Below are 15123 nucleotides of genomic sequence, written 5' to 3'. Positions count from 1 at the left end.
CAGTTCTCAATGTTAATAATATTATATTACTTATATAGCCGGTCTACTTCCCTTTTTCTAAACTTCTTAAATCAGCATTTTCCCTAAAAACAGTGGAGAATTTTCAAAATGCATGTTTTAGAAAACTATAATTAAAATCTACTTCAGATTAGGAATTGAAAATAGTAATTTCCTTATAAATAAATTGAAGTCCTTTATTTCCCACCAAACATTCCTAAGAATAGGGAAGTATTTTTAGAATTCAGATATGTATAAACTTAGAAACAGTTATTGAAAGTAAAACTATAAAAAAATAGACTTATTTACTTAGTGAGTTGAAGCTTTGTGTTAAGAAGTTACTACGATAAAAAAATTAGAAGATTACCTATTTTTGGATGACCCACAATACTTAAAAATATAGCTACTTTGTTCTTTATAATTCTGCAACGTAATTGTTAACTTTCCTGAATTTCCAAAACTTATATGCAATTACTTTCACATACCTCTCCAAGGCAAGGTTTCATTGACCATTGCAAACATTGATTTATTAAATAAAATAGAAGTCCATTACAAATAAAAAGAAGTCCATGCTTTATAAGTCAGCATTAAATTTCTCATAGAGAAACCAAAAAAAAAAAAATATTTCCTATCATAGATAGCTATTAAGTGTCTTTGTGAAGTCTTCCAACTAATATTTCATAGAAGAAATCAAGTTAAGTGGGAGCTGCTTTTACTGATGATGCCTGTGCTTTGGCCATCCTTCGAAACAGGGCTTCTTGTCTTTTTCTTTGAATTTCTTCAGGAGAATACTTTTTATTTTTCTCTTCTTCCTCTAAAAATTAAACAAAATATAGATATTCTTTTTAGACTACAAAAGTCATCTTGAATATGAGTTTTTACTTTGTTACCCAGATTTGCTACATTGGTATTAACTATTAAATCACATAAACTACTAAATATGAGGTCTTGTACAGATACAGTGCCCTAGGCCAAAAGAAAAATCAAGCACTGATCAATCTGTCCCTATTTTATATACCTTTTCATAATGTGATAAAATTCATTTGATTAAAACTGTACATTTTAACTTCCTAACACATAATTCTTTTGAATAAGGACATCTAACTTATATAATCAACAAATGAGTATCTTTTAAAAACTGGGATTTAAAATGTTATATAAAATTTAATAGAAAAGCAGTCAAAAGATTATGAATTAGATACCAATACCTCAACGAGTTTATTTTTTCTATAAGATAAACTATACTAATATTCAACTAACATTTTTTCCTTTAAAGAGCTCCAAGATTTTCATTTTAGCCATTCAGGAAAAATGCTTTAGAGTGAAATCCATCATGTCAATAACCATATAATTCACTTCAGATATTTTTATTTGGAAGATACATTTTATATAAATATTAGAAACTTATGTCAAAAAGCAGAATATCTGAATAAAATCTTCAATTTGAATGTCTTTTTAGCTTATAGAAATGTGAAGCATTCTGACATATTCTATGCAGCATATTTTAGTGTATACTTCAGGTAAATATACTATACAAAATATGTCTTAAATGAATGAAACTAATTAAGTTTGATTTTAATAACACATCCAATTCTATCCCTGCCAAAATACTGAGTTCTAATAAAATGAATTTAATTCCACAGTTTAGTCACTTTGAGCTAAAATATTAGATTATCTATACAATGCTAATAAGAATCAAACTTTAAAATTAGCAAACGTGTTTTCTCACTTAAAGGATGTTTTAAAATTAAGACCATCACTCTAACTCATATTCACATGACCTTGTATTGGTAAAAATGTTGCTGTAAAATCAGCCTCTCAAAGAATAAGAATCTGTAGTATTGTTGGCAGAGAAATATTTACACTAAAATCTAGACAAAGGTTCAGACTTTGTTATATATCTCTTGTGAAACTAAGGGAGATTATTTGTCCAAAATAAATTATCTGCCTCCCCTTCCTTTCTTGGTATAATTGGAAATGGGAGAGGGTGTTCAGGGTAAAAGATAAATATTTCAGATAAACTCCCCAGATTACTCTGATGCCTTATTTATTTCCTAAACTAATTATCTCACAGATTTGTAGCTATTTTTCCTTACAGAAAGATGCTACAAGATACTTTATAATTAGCTTGACTAATTGTCTAATATTTTAGTCTTGAGGCTGAGACATATAAACTCAGAATATACACATACACAGTTGCATTCAAATGACCATAAGTTTGGAAGGAAAACAAGTTAATAATCCATGATAGAAGATAAGAACATAGCTCCCTAAAATTAATTGGCTTGGTGATATTCTTGGAAAATAATTTAAAATGATGTAAATAAAGTCACACCATGAAAATCTGATTTAGAGAATCATCCATTTTTCCCAGCAGCCTTTTCTTTAACTCAATCTTCAATAAAAAATACAAGGCGAAGTCTCAAACTATTGCAAATGTACAAAGAAACAGTGGCTCTTCTTAATCTTTATCCTAAAGCAGAAGTCAGAAAAAAAATTTTGTAAAGAGCCAGAAAGTAAATATATTAACCTTTTCTTGTTGCAACTGTTAAGCTGTTACAGTAGCATGAAAACAGCCAGCCACAGACAATACAAATGATGTGATGGTTTTCAAATAAACCTTTATGACAATGAAATCTGAATGCCATGTAATTTTCAAAAGTCATGAAATAATACTCTTTTCCTAATTTTTTCAAATATTTAAAATGTGAAAACCACCTAAGCATGCTAGCTGTATAAAAACAGGCTATGGGCTGGATCTGGATAGGCCATGGTTTGCCAAAGCCTGCCTTAAATCAATGAGTTAATTAGTTAATTGGGCTTTTAGGTCAGAGATATTCTCAGGAGAGCAGCTTGTTACATCTACATAACAAAGTAAAAAAGTAGAAACCATAGAAAATACCAAGAAAGTTAATGTTAAATAGGAGATTACCTATGTACTATCAGTAAACTTAAAAAAATTGGTAAGATAAACTGAAAGATTATCCACCCATAAAAAATGCAGACAGGATGGTAGATAGTAGTTTTGGGAAAACTCAAATATTCCAGAGTATTATAGTCTTTAACAGTATTATAGTCTTTAACATAGTTATATGAAAATAAATTCATGTTGAGAGTAGGTCCAATTATTTATACTTATTTAAATATAAACTTAAGTATTTAAAATTATTATGGGTTGACTACAATTTTTAGAGTTTGACAATATCTAGGCTATAATGTAGAGAAATATTCACCATCAAATTCAAACCATTCTCTTACATTAATTTTTCAATAATTAACAGATAAAATCACACGAGCATGGAGAAATTAACGTAGAAGTATATTCACGGGAGGATTGTTTATAATGCAAAAAATGCAACCAAACTGGACTTTCCATCAAGAGAGAAACAGTTAAATAAATCGCGGTATATCAGTATAACGACATACTATGTAGTCATTAAAAGGACTGAAACAAAACTGTAACAGGAAAAGACAGCTGTATTAAATGAAGGCAAGACCAAGGTGCCAAATAGTAGGTACATAGTACATGATTCCATCTTATTACATAAATGTGTATGCACCCAGGTGTAAATACGCACAAGCACACGTTTTTATTTGCACAGAAAATTCTACATGATGTATTCCAAACTGTTAACTGTGATTTCCCTGAGATATGACTGCGAGAAAATAGAAAGTAGAAAATGTATTTTTTTTTTTACTTAAAATTAATTTTGTTTTCTTTCTTTTTAAACAACCAGCATATTACTATTACAAGTTAAAAAAAACTACATAAAGGGTGGGATCATTTAATAGGAAAGTTGTAGCAGTAATGCCAAAAAAAGCATCACCTAGAATCTAAACAGAAAACAATGATCTAATGTTAAAAGAAGCTAAAAACTCCCTCACCTTATTAGCATTGATCTACATAATAGATAAGAATCCTAATGTTAGCCCCAAGTGAGGAAGACTGATGAAGAAAATCAATAATTACAAGCTAGCACAGTAAATGCTTAACAGAAGTTAACACTGGGTATTGGAAAAACCCAGAAAATGTGAACCTAAATTATCTACGTGGATAGAAACGTACTGTGTTTTAAGGACAAATGGAAAATGGGCGATCAGATCTGGGGTATGCATGTTGGGGCACTATCCTTGTAGCAAAGGAAGGAAAAGGCATCTGTAAAAACATGAGGCTGTGAGAAAGAGCTGGACATTAAGATGTACAAGTAGTTATGCCAGACACAGTCCCTTTTAAAAACATCACAGTATCAGTGAATAACAGATTCTTCATATCATATGATATTTATTAAAATACTTACTAAGCATCCTCTAAGTGGCAGATGCTGTGGTAGGCCTAGGTATTTACACACAGGACAGACAATAATCAGTACTTACTTGCAAACTGTGATGAAAGAAATGAAGGAAATAAAAGAGATGATGGAAAATAACAAAGAAAAGACCTATTTATATTTATAGACTGCAGGGAAGGGTCTCTGTGAGGAGGTCATACTTAAACTGAGACCTGAGGATAAAAAAGCAAAAGATGGAATGGGGGGCAGGGCGGAGAATAACATGGTCAGAACTACTGAACTAGGAAACTATTCTGTTTAAGGAACTGAAAGACAGCTGGTGTAGTTGAAGCTTACCAGGTGACAGAAAAAAGAAGAAAGGCAGGATAGGAAGTGATAATCCAGGGCCTTGTAGATGAGGGTAAATTGGAATTTTATTTGAAAAATGATGGGCCAACAATGAAGGCTGTGGTTAAGCACAGGGATGCCATCTTTGCCTATTTGTTTTTAGAAGATTATTCTACTGTTTGGAGACTAGAATTGAAAAAGGACAGATAAAAGAACTACAATCTTGTCAAAAAATGTTGGCTGGCCTAAGGCTGGTTAGCAGTTAAGAGTGAGAAAAAAGGACAATTTTGAGATTTTTTTTTTTTTTTTTTTTTGAGGCTGAAACAATGGAACTTGATAAAATTGTGGGAAAGGAATCAGAAGAACCAAAGATGACAGGTTGTACTGAGTAAATTACAATTCTATCACAACTGAGTTTTATATCATATATTATGTAGCAAATGTGTTTAATTAGAATGCTCTGAATTTTCAAATATTCACCTCAATGTCCTGTTAAACACAGGAATAAGATTATTCAAGTTTTAAAAGAGTATTCAGTAAACACAGTCTTAGAGCAATATATCTAAAAGTACAATTTTCTAGGAAATAATTCAGAAAATATTCAACAAGTATTTATTACCTACTATATGCTAGTTGCTGTATTAAAAGCTGGGAAAGAATCTGATGCAGTCTTTTGAAAACATAATTCACCCACCCTTTGTATTTTAAGAGTCATTTTAAGAATTCTGGTAAATATCACAGTTTTTTGCATTTTAGATATTACACAAATTCAATAGAAATAACTGGTTTAGCTACTTTCCCAGGGGATAACTTCCAAGGAAAACTATTTTATACATACCTTTTGAAGGCTGTTTCAAAGATTCAGAATGCTTCACCACAGACTGCTGTTGATTAGTCTTCCCACAAAACGGGTTGATAGGAGTCTTATTTTTTTCTAAACTCTGTGTAATTTTGGTATCAGAAATATTTCCTGGCATACAATTTTGATTAAACTGGGAAAGAATGTGAGAATTTTTCATCTTTATAAATGTATACTTAGGAAATATAACTGGTCTGTTAAGGTCACTCTGAGCTCCATCTGTTGTGCTCCTATGGGATAGATGCTGAGTACTTAATTTTTTTTTGTAAGTAGTGGTTTCTGTATTCCAAGGATTTGAATTCACATTCAAACTTGAACTTTTGGTAAGAAGCGATTCGGTGCTGTTCACTTGTATTGGAACATCACTGTTGTTCCGAGGATAATGTAGATTTTTGATCTGACAACTTGAGTTCTGAGAGTATATTGTCAAATTAGTTGTGGCACCTAAAAAGCTTGGAGAATTTCCACAAATTTCTTTTTCCAGCTTCACTGGTTTATTTAATTGTGAGCTATTTGTGAAAGAGGTGTGCCCTGAAATGCTGCTCGGATTCAAATGCTTTGATTGCACCAACTGACTTTCTTGTTTAGATGTAGTAAACATGTTTTTGGCTCCGTGTCTGGAACTATAATTGATCTCAAGTTTACTTTCTGATATCTTGCTGTCTTTTCTAATATCTTGTTGCTGAGTTAGTCTTTCAATATCATCACATGCTTGGTATAATAAATCATCATCTACATCATCTGCTTCCCAGGTATTCTCTAGTTGATGACATGCTTTAACAATTTCATTGGCAAATGACGGATCATTCCAGTCATCAAAGAAAGAACCTAACTTTGATGCATTAGTCTGATTTGGATTATAAACACTGGTTTCATTGCCCAAAGCTGCAGAACCAAAAGGATCTATATTAGCAGGTGCTTTACTAGACTGATTGTAAACGGACTTATTTTTTCGTTCATTAGAATATCCTGTGTTCAAAGTGGACTTTTCAGAAATATTTGCATTACAAGTAAATTTAGTGTGTGTATCTTCTTTTAGTTTTGTCAGATTAGATGCAACTGCACAGTCTTGAATTTTGTCTTGAACAACAGTTTTATTGAAAGATTTCTCAAATTTAATTTTATTTCCAGTGGATGATAATTTGTTTGGTTTATCATTTAGATTTAGTGAAAACCTGTCTTTTCCAGAATCTATGGATTCTTCATTATGTGTCTTTGAAGGGAGATCTTGTAAAATTTTTGAATCCCCTAACCTGGCATCTAGACTTGTATTCATTCTTGACTTATTTTTATCATTTTTGGTGTTAAAATTATAAATTCCCTTTTGATCAGGATTTTCAGATGTTTTAGGAGCAGGGAAAAGTTCACACATTTTGCCATTTTGTGTAACAAAAGGTTCATTACTTAGTAAGTTTTCCCAATCATCCTCAAAATCACTGGTAGTAAATGCATCAAGGTGTTTATTAAAAGCTTCTGGCTTCTCAGTATAAGAAGTCACACATGATTTTGTCATTCCAGGAGCATCTTCTTGACAAAAAAGTGATCCTGGGGTTTTATCTGTCAGGTTTTCAGTGACCGGAGTTTCATTAATAATGATTTTCTCCTCTTTCAAAGCACTTTTCTTTCCAAAGGTAGTATTATTCGTGTTCAAAAAAGCATCGGACAGATCTTGGCTGAACTGTCCACTATATTTCTGAGTAGAGCCATCAAAAATGGCATTAAAAGCTGCTTCAGCATTTTGATCAAATGGCTTTTGACTGCTATTTTGATCATTTACCACAGATATTTGGGTGTTTTCTTTTCCTGGTTTCTTTATTATGGCATTATCTATTTCAGGAACTGTATCATGTAATAACTGCATCTGTACATTATCTATATAATTGTTTAAAGTCTCTGCTTCTGAAATTGTCTGGATAAAATCATGATTTCTCTTGTTTTGCTCTTGAATCACATCTAGTTCTTCCATATTTTTATCAAATTGTTTAGCCAATTTCATAAGTTCTTCCTCTCGATTTTGTGTTTTTAACCTATTGATAAAACATTTTAGAAATTTTAACTATGAAAACTTCTGAGTCACTATAAATATTCATTTATTAACCTTTTTTTAAATATACTAAAACAAAATTTTAACATTTACAATTATTCTAAGTCTAAAATTTTCATGTCAAAACTAAAAAAAAATTTATAACCATTTTGATATATATACAAAACCAAAACAAAATATTATTAAAAATATTTCCTCCACTGAATGTCAGAAAAGCTGAAGTTTGAACTTACTTTGTGCAGCTGATTTTTGCTCTTGATTTTCCTTTTGCTACACTTGGGGTACAAGGAATAGCAGTCTCACCAATCCAGACGCCTAGCATGGAGTTTGTTGATGGTTTTTCATCCTTTGGCAGAAGGGAAAAAAACAAAACAAAACATGTACATACCCCCCAAAACAAAGGAAGAAAGAGAGAGAGAGAAAGAAAATAAGAAAAAGGAAAGAAAAAAGAAAACTAACTACATTGAATTATTTTCCTAAAGCACTAAAATCTGGTAAGGTGATAGTTACTAAACAAATTTCAGAACAATGAGAAGTTGAAGGATGGCAGTGACATGCTGTTAAGAAGTGATCCATTTATGTTTCAGGAAATGAAAACATCAGAACCAATGATTCCTTATTTTCAAAATTAAGTTTTAAGAATTTAATTAACAAATGCATATTTAACAATAAAAGCAGTTGTTTTTTTTTTTTTTTTTTCAAGAGAAAACTGACTGACTTATTAAGGATAGAAATACATATGGAATTCTTTCCTCATCATCTGGTTCTTCAAATCTTCCCTACCCCCTTATAATCTTTATCTAAAGTTGGACAATCCATGTTGACCTGAGTTGAGAACACAGAATTAAGCTCAGGACTGATTTAGTTAAGTGCGATGTTAAAACTGATGCTAAGAATAAGGCAGGCATAAAGGACAAAAATAAGGAGAGAAAGCAGAAAAAGAACTTTAACCACTATAAAGGATAGGAAAGGGCCATTTTAATCCTCAATGTTTTTGCTACTCCTTTCAGTCATGCAAAAAAATTAGAAAATGAGTTTACTCATTAGTTATAAACCAAATCAACAAATCAAATGGGTTAACCATTTTCTACTCTATTTTTGTACTTAGAATGAACATAGTACATAGAATGAACATGTCACATAAGCTAAAAATAATTGTATTACTAGATTATAGAATACTTGAAAGCATAGACTGATCTTATGATCAGCATCTAGCAAAATGCTAGGCATGAAAAAGATATCAGTTTATATTTATTTACTAGATTTAGGTGAAAATGTCCCTATAATTTGATACTTTAACTTCCTCAATCAATAAGCAGTTTTCTTTGACCTCAGTTAAACCTAGATTTTTAGCTCCACGAAATACTGCAGTAAATCAATCATTTTACTTTCAGACTCAATATATATTTTCACTTTTGTTTCAACAACCTTGAATTTAGAGAAAATACTCAATGACTTAATAATGCACCTTTTGTCCATTTATTATTTTTAAATGTATTCAATTTTTAGAGAACAGTATGACAACTTTTTATGTCCGACTTATATACACAAGAGCCCTTTGTATGTTTTTATACTATTTGTTGTATTTTTAAAATATCTATAATAATAACTGCATAATTTATTGATTTCTAACTATAATCCAGGTGCTATATAAGGCATTTGAATACATTATTTAATCCTAAAGAGTATTTGGTGTAGAGTTGTATAAAAATGATGAAAAACTACACATCCTCAAACTATTATAAAAAGCATCCCTCAAGAAAGTGAAACTGTCCAGTGAAAATAGAAGTGCATTAAAAAAAAAAAAAAAAAAAAAAGCCGTCTCTGTAAATACCAAGGTGACTTAAATAACTATTTGAAGGGGTTAACTCACCTAAAAATAAAAAACATGAATATGTCATTCTGAGAACATGACAATCTTTTAAAAAGACCTTGATACTACCAAAGATTTATATGCTTTAAAAGTGCTTAGTTGAAAAGAGTAACATTTAAAAGCAACTAATTTCACTGTATTTTTTTCTTATACACAAGTTACCACTTGCATATTGTTGCCATTTCTTTATGTGAGCTATTATTTCCAGCCCACTTGGTAAAGGGTCCAGTAATTTACTCAACTATCTTTTTATCACTATTTAAGCTGGCCAGTCCAAACACATTTTATTATGCTTCTTTCATGTGAAACCCACAATTAATGAAGATCTATTGTTAACTTATGAAGTAAATAATATTATGGCATAAAAGCTATTTAACTAATGAACTGTATGTAAAATGAGTTTCTATGACATGCCAAACATGGAATGTAGAGCTAGTAGCAACAGAGTTGTTTTGACTGTGCTAATTGTAATTTTGGATATTTTATAGCCACTAAGAAAGACTTTATTTCCTGTCTCCTCCACCTGGATGATGGTAATTCCTTATAACCACAGTTTGGGACAATGCCATCTATTGTTTATGGTGAACATTATGTAGTCACTCTCCAAGGGTATGTCAAGGAAAAAATCCCATATTTCCTACAGAGAGGACAATGAGCAAAAATAAGATGTTTTCTGAATTTAAATATTGTTAAATAAGAAAAAAGAGAGGACAGTAAAGAGGTTCAGAACAGAAGCCGCATTACATTTATATTCCTATTTCATTCAAGCAGTAGAGGAACTGAAATAAAGAAAAAGGAACTTTTGAGAATGTTCTATGACAGCAAATAATTTAGCTATCATAATGAACTTTAAAATAACCTCACATTTATAGTGCTCTATGTTTATCAAGAATTTTTATCTAATTTAATCCTCATAATAGTCCAATGGAGAGAGCAAGCCAAGTAATAATTCTAGTTTATGGCTGAATGAACTAAAGTTCTGAGAGTTTAAGTGACTTGCTTATGGTCACCCAGTACAGGAAGTAGACAGATCTAACTTCGATCCAGTGTTCTTTCCACTTTTATGAGCATTTCTCAAGTATTAAGAACAATTTCAATTGGGAAAGAGTGTGCTATAGACAGCAAATACCAATCACAAATAACTTTAAAAAGCTTAAATTTTAATGTCTGACTGTATTATTCTAGTAACTGTAAAAATGATGCCATATATTGTCAAACAACATTAAGAACAAAATTAGCACAAACTTCTAGTCGAAAATCACTACTCTAAAAAAAAAATTAACAAAAGACACATACTTAGGAAAATATATATTGCCAATTATACATCATGTCCCTTTTTTCAAGACGTACATTCCAGTAGTACAAAGGGTAGAACCTTTGCTGCTCTGTTTTCAGAAAAGAGAATCGTAAAAGACGAAGCATTTCTCATCCAAGCGAACTACACGTGGGCCTAGTGGCATAGTTTTCAGTTTTAGAACAAGGTAGGAAACTAGCGATATTTACCTGAGGAGCAATACGATTAACGATATGTGAGATCTCATCACTATCTGCGGTGTAAATCTGTTTTTTTCTTCCTTTACCTAAAGAACAAAGACATTTCTCTAAGCGGGAAACAAAAAGATTAGTCTTTAAAAGTAGCAGTCACTTCTTAGAAAACAATTTTAATTGGCACGGGCTTGGACCCGCTGTGCGCTGATACCACAGGCCTATCATAACCATCACCCAAGATTCTCAAGACATCTGTTGTATGAAAGTCCTGTTATTACCCTGCTGAAATCCTAGAGTCAAATCCTCACCCCCTTGCCAAATATTTACCCAGATGGAAAATGTTAATTAGTAATAAATTACCTAACTGTTTCGTCATTGGAGAATTCTGATCCCAAAAGATATCATTCTGTCCGTCTGGATCATTAGGGGAACTGAAGGTAGAGGACAGTAAATCCATTCTCGGCACTCTCTTTGGGGTTTCATATCTTTCTACATAAAATAAGATTAAAAAAACAAAAACAAAACAATCGTTGCGTTGTTAAGCGTTACTTTACTTCCTAATACCCCAACGTCAGATATCCTTTAGACCATTTTTTTTTTTATAGCCCAATTATATAATTTCCTCCCAGACAGGAGTATATTAACGACTGAAAGGTTTCACCTAAGAATCCTCGTGATGCTTCACAAATCTGACATCGTAAACAGCAAGTGTCTTGGGATAACCCAGTAAGTAGCCCTACCAACGTCCAGAAGCCAAGGCGTTCCGTTCATTACAACCGGAACCTGGCGGCTTTGGGAACCGCCTGTCATTTATGGCTGGCATCTTACAAACATCAAAAGGCTCCCGGCGGAAAACTACATTAGAAGTCTGTTTAGCCCCCTTTCATCACCACCTCTATCCGACTTACACTAATTACTTCCAAAAAAAAAAAAAAAAAAAAAGCAAAGCAGCTTAAATTATTTAATTTCCCATTTCCTGGGAAATTCTTAGCACCACTTTCAAATTCCCACAAACGCTGGTGTCTTGTTCATTCCAGAACTGCCTTGCGCGCGAGCCCATTGAACAGATGGGAACGTAGGTCGCGTTTTTGAGAACACGCTTTAAAGGAAGCGCTTTTGGGGGGGCGGGGGTCACAGTGTCATAAGATCCTACAAAAGACACAACAAGGGCGGGCGGGCAGGGGGGTGCTCATCGGGTTGGCGCCTGCCTCCGACCCAGGGCGTGACCCCGGGTCCCGGGATCGAGTCCCGCGTCGGGCTCCCTGCGTGGAGCCTGCTTCTCCCTCTGCCTGGGTCTCTGCCTGTCTCTGTGTCTCTAATGAATAAATAAGTAGAATCTTACAAAAAAAAAAAAAGGAAAAAGAAAAAAGACGGAACGCCAAAGATTGCCTGGGACGAAAGGGCTCGGCAGGGGCCCCGGCGTTCCTCGGGGTGACGTCACCACGGGCGTCCTGGGGTGACGTGACACGGGGCGTCCTCGGGGTGACGCCACCCCAGGCGTCCGCGCGGTGACGTCAGACGCGGGGACTTCCGGTGAGTTCCTCACCGCCGAGCTCCGCGCGCGCGGGTCCCGCTGGGGTGCGCCGCCCCCCGCCCCCGCCCGGCCCCGTGCACGGCGCCGCACCGCGCGGCTCAAGCCTGGGGGTCGCGGCGGCGGCTCCCTCCGGAGGCTCCCCTCGCCCCCCGCCCCGGGTCTGCGCACTGCGAGCGGCGCCGGGAGCGCGGGGAGGCCGCGGGGCCGACGTCTCACCCTCGGGGTTACTTTTACTGCACGAAGCGGCCGCCGGAGGCTGCTCCCGTTGCCGCGCGGGCCGGGGACGCGGCTCTGCCGACCTCAGCCGCCTCTTCCCCGGCTCGGCCACCGAGCTGCCTTCCTCGGCCGCGGCCGCCGCCGCCTTGAGCGGCGTGTTCTTCAGGCCAAGGCTGTCCCCATGTTTCCTTCGCCGACTCATTGCCTGCCGCCCCCCTCCAGCCGCCGCCTCTCCGGTTCACATTTTGCAACGGGAGGAGCGAGGCGGCGGAGCTACACACGGGACTCGGCGCCAACGGCCGCCGCCATTTTGACCGACGGGACGCTCGACAGGGGCGGCCGCTGATTGGCTGCGTGCGGGCGAGGGGGCGGGGCGACGGGGGGTGCCGGCGGCGCGCGCTTCCGCCTCCCGCCTCCGAGGCCGGGGGGCGGGGCGAGGGGCGGGGCCTCGGCCGGGCTGCAGGTGGCTGGACGTGGTTGTCAGGGCGCGTGCGCGGGGCCGCTCTTGGCTCAGCGAGTGCGGCAGGTGGAACAGGAGTCGGTCCCCTGGCAGGCAGCTTTGTGCTGAACCTAGGGCTGCAGTCACGCGTTGCTCAGATGTACAGAATTGTGGCTTTTAGTATTTTAAAGAAAGAAAGATCTAGATTAGGAAGGAAACACTAAGCTATTTTTTTTTCATAGATGATGTATGCATAGGAAAAAAAAAACTCCAAAAAATATAGAAGCTATTAAATCTATAAATCAATGTAACGGACTTGCAGATGGGAGCTAAATATTCAAAGGCTGGTTGTGTTTGAACATACCCGGAACAAACACAGCACTTTTTTTTTTTTTTTTTTAAGATTTTATTAATGGCCGGGCGGGGGGGAAAAAAGATTTTATTTATTTATTCGTGCAAGACACTCACTGAGAGGCAGAGACCCAGGCAGAGGGAGAAGCAAGCTCCATGCGGGGAGCCTGATGGAGGACTCGAAACTGTGACCCCGGGGTCATGACCTGAGATAAAAGCAGACACTTAACTGACTGAGCCACCCGGCTGCCCACCTGCAGGTTTATTTTAAAATGTATATGGACATGCAAAGCACCAAAAATATCCAAGAAACGTTTGAAGATCTCTTGAGGAATAGTAAAATTGGATATGTACCACACATCAAGATCTATAAAGTCATGCTGATTAAGACACTGGGGCGACGGTTAAAAGGATAGGCAATCACGAAGGAAACTAGATGGCTCAGAAACAGACCTCTGCATACGTGGACAGTTGATTTAAGGCAAGGATGATACTCTTAAGCAGTGGGAAAAGGAGTTCTTGATAACAAATAGTGCTTGGTCGATTTGATATTCGCATGGAGGAAAAGAAAGAAACTTAACCTCTACGCTAAACCGTACCCCAAATCAAATCATGTGCAAGTTGATTGTATATTTAATTGTAAAAGATAAAATAACATTCTAAGAGATGATATAAATTGTCAACGACAGGACTGATTTTTAAATTGAACAGCAATGTCATTAACGTGGAAGAAAATAATTACCTATTTGACTACATTAGACTGATAACTGAAGAACTTAGGTCTATTGCAAAGACAGCGTTAGAGAATGGAAGGCAAGACACAGACTGGAAAAAGATATTTACCAGATGCCAAATGAGGGCTAATATGCAAAATATATGAAAGACGGATATAAATGCTAAGAAAATGATTGACCACCAATAAGAAAAGTGGGTCAGATACTTTTTTAGGAGGCTCTCCAAAAGAAAATCTCAATGATCAACAAGCTTGTTTAAGGGTGCTCAACTTTATTTGTAATGAGGAAAATGAAAGTTAAAACCATAATGCAATATTCACCCATCAGAATGGCTAAAATCATGAGTGACAATAGAGGTATCAAGGAAGGGAACCAGAGATGATATCACAGCCCCAGCCAATACCTTGATTGTCGCCTGTGGGGATCCAGCGCCTGAGGGCACAACCAGTGGGAATGGTCACATACTGCTGGTGAGAATAACTTGGTACAATTTTGGAAAACAGTTTTTGGTCTAGCAATCTCACTCCAAGGACTACAACCAATGGAAATGCATGGACTTGTGCATCGAGATACATTTTATAAAAAACGTTTTTAGCAGTAAAATTCAAAATTACCCCAAACTGGAAGCAAACCGAACACCCTTTCAAGAGTACAAGGGGGTAAATATATTGAGCTATATTTGCTCAACGAAATGCTACATAGCAATATAGAAGAAAAGAAAGTTATAAAATCCCTTGCAACAACGCGGAAAATCTCATAAAGTTGAGGAAAAGAGGCCAGACTCCCAGTCTCTTCCATCCCAAGAATACTATATAATTCCATTTACACGAATGTAAACAGGCAAGGTGTTGTATAGAGTCGTTAAGTTTAAGCATTAAAATCATAAAAAATCATCAAGGAGTCGATTACCATGAAAGGATAATGGTTACCCTGGGAAGGGGAGAAGGGACAATGATTACAAGGGAATAGGGG

At 35.9% G+C, this 15123-nt stretch overlaps 1 protein-coding gene across 3 annotated transcripts; it reads right to left on the bottom strand.

Annotated features, from left to right (window-relative positions):
- Positions 1–497: 497 nt before the first annotated feature.
- On the bottom strand, positions 498–12974 carry ETAA1 (ETAA1 activator of ATR kinase). Of its 3 annotated transcripts, XR_012003664.1 has the most exons (7): positions 12628–12970; positions 11238–11366; positions 10893–10969; positions 7750–7862; positions 5452–7499; positions 2333–2470; positions 498–811 (listed from the first exon to the last, which is right to left on the bottom strand). XR_012003664.1 is itself a non-coding variant. In XM_072768639.1 (6 exons), exons 1-6 carry the CDS (start codon positions 12827–12829, stop codon positions 693–695), a joined length of 2688 nt encoding a protein of 895 aa, XP_072624740.1. In that variant the 5' UTR covers positions 12830–12974; the 3' UTR covers positions 498–692. The 3 variants fall into 3 exon arrangements, 2 of the variants coding, with proteins under 2 accessions (XP_072624740.1, XP_072624741.1); XM_072768639.1 differs by lacking the exon at positions 2333–2470 and having other exon boundaries at positions 12628–12974; XM_072768640.1 differs by lacking the exon at positions 2333–2470 and having other exon boundaries at positions 11243–11366; positions 12628–12934.
- Positions 12975–15123: the final 2149 nt, after the last annotated feature.

This window comes from Canis lupus, chromosome 11 (genome assembly GCF_048164855.1).
Source record: "Canis lupus baileyi chromosome 11, mCanLup2.hap1, whole genome shotgun sequence".
In the NCBI taxonomy this organism is placed as follows: domain Eukaryota; kingdom Metazoa; phylum Chordata; class Mammalia; order Carnivora; family Canidae; genus Canis; species Canis lupus.
This window is presented reverse-complemented; position numbering and strand designations above follow the sequence as displayed.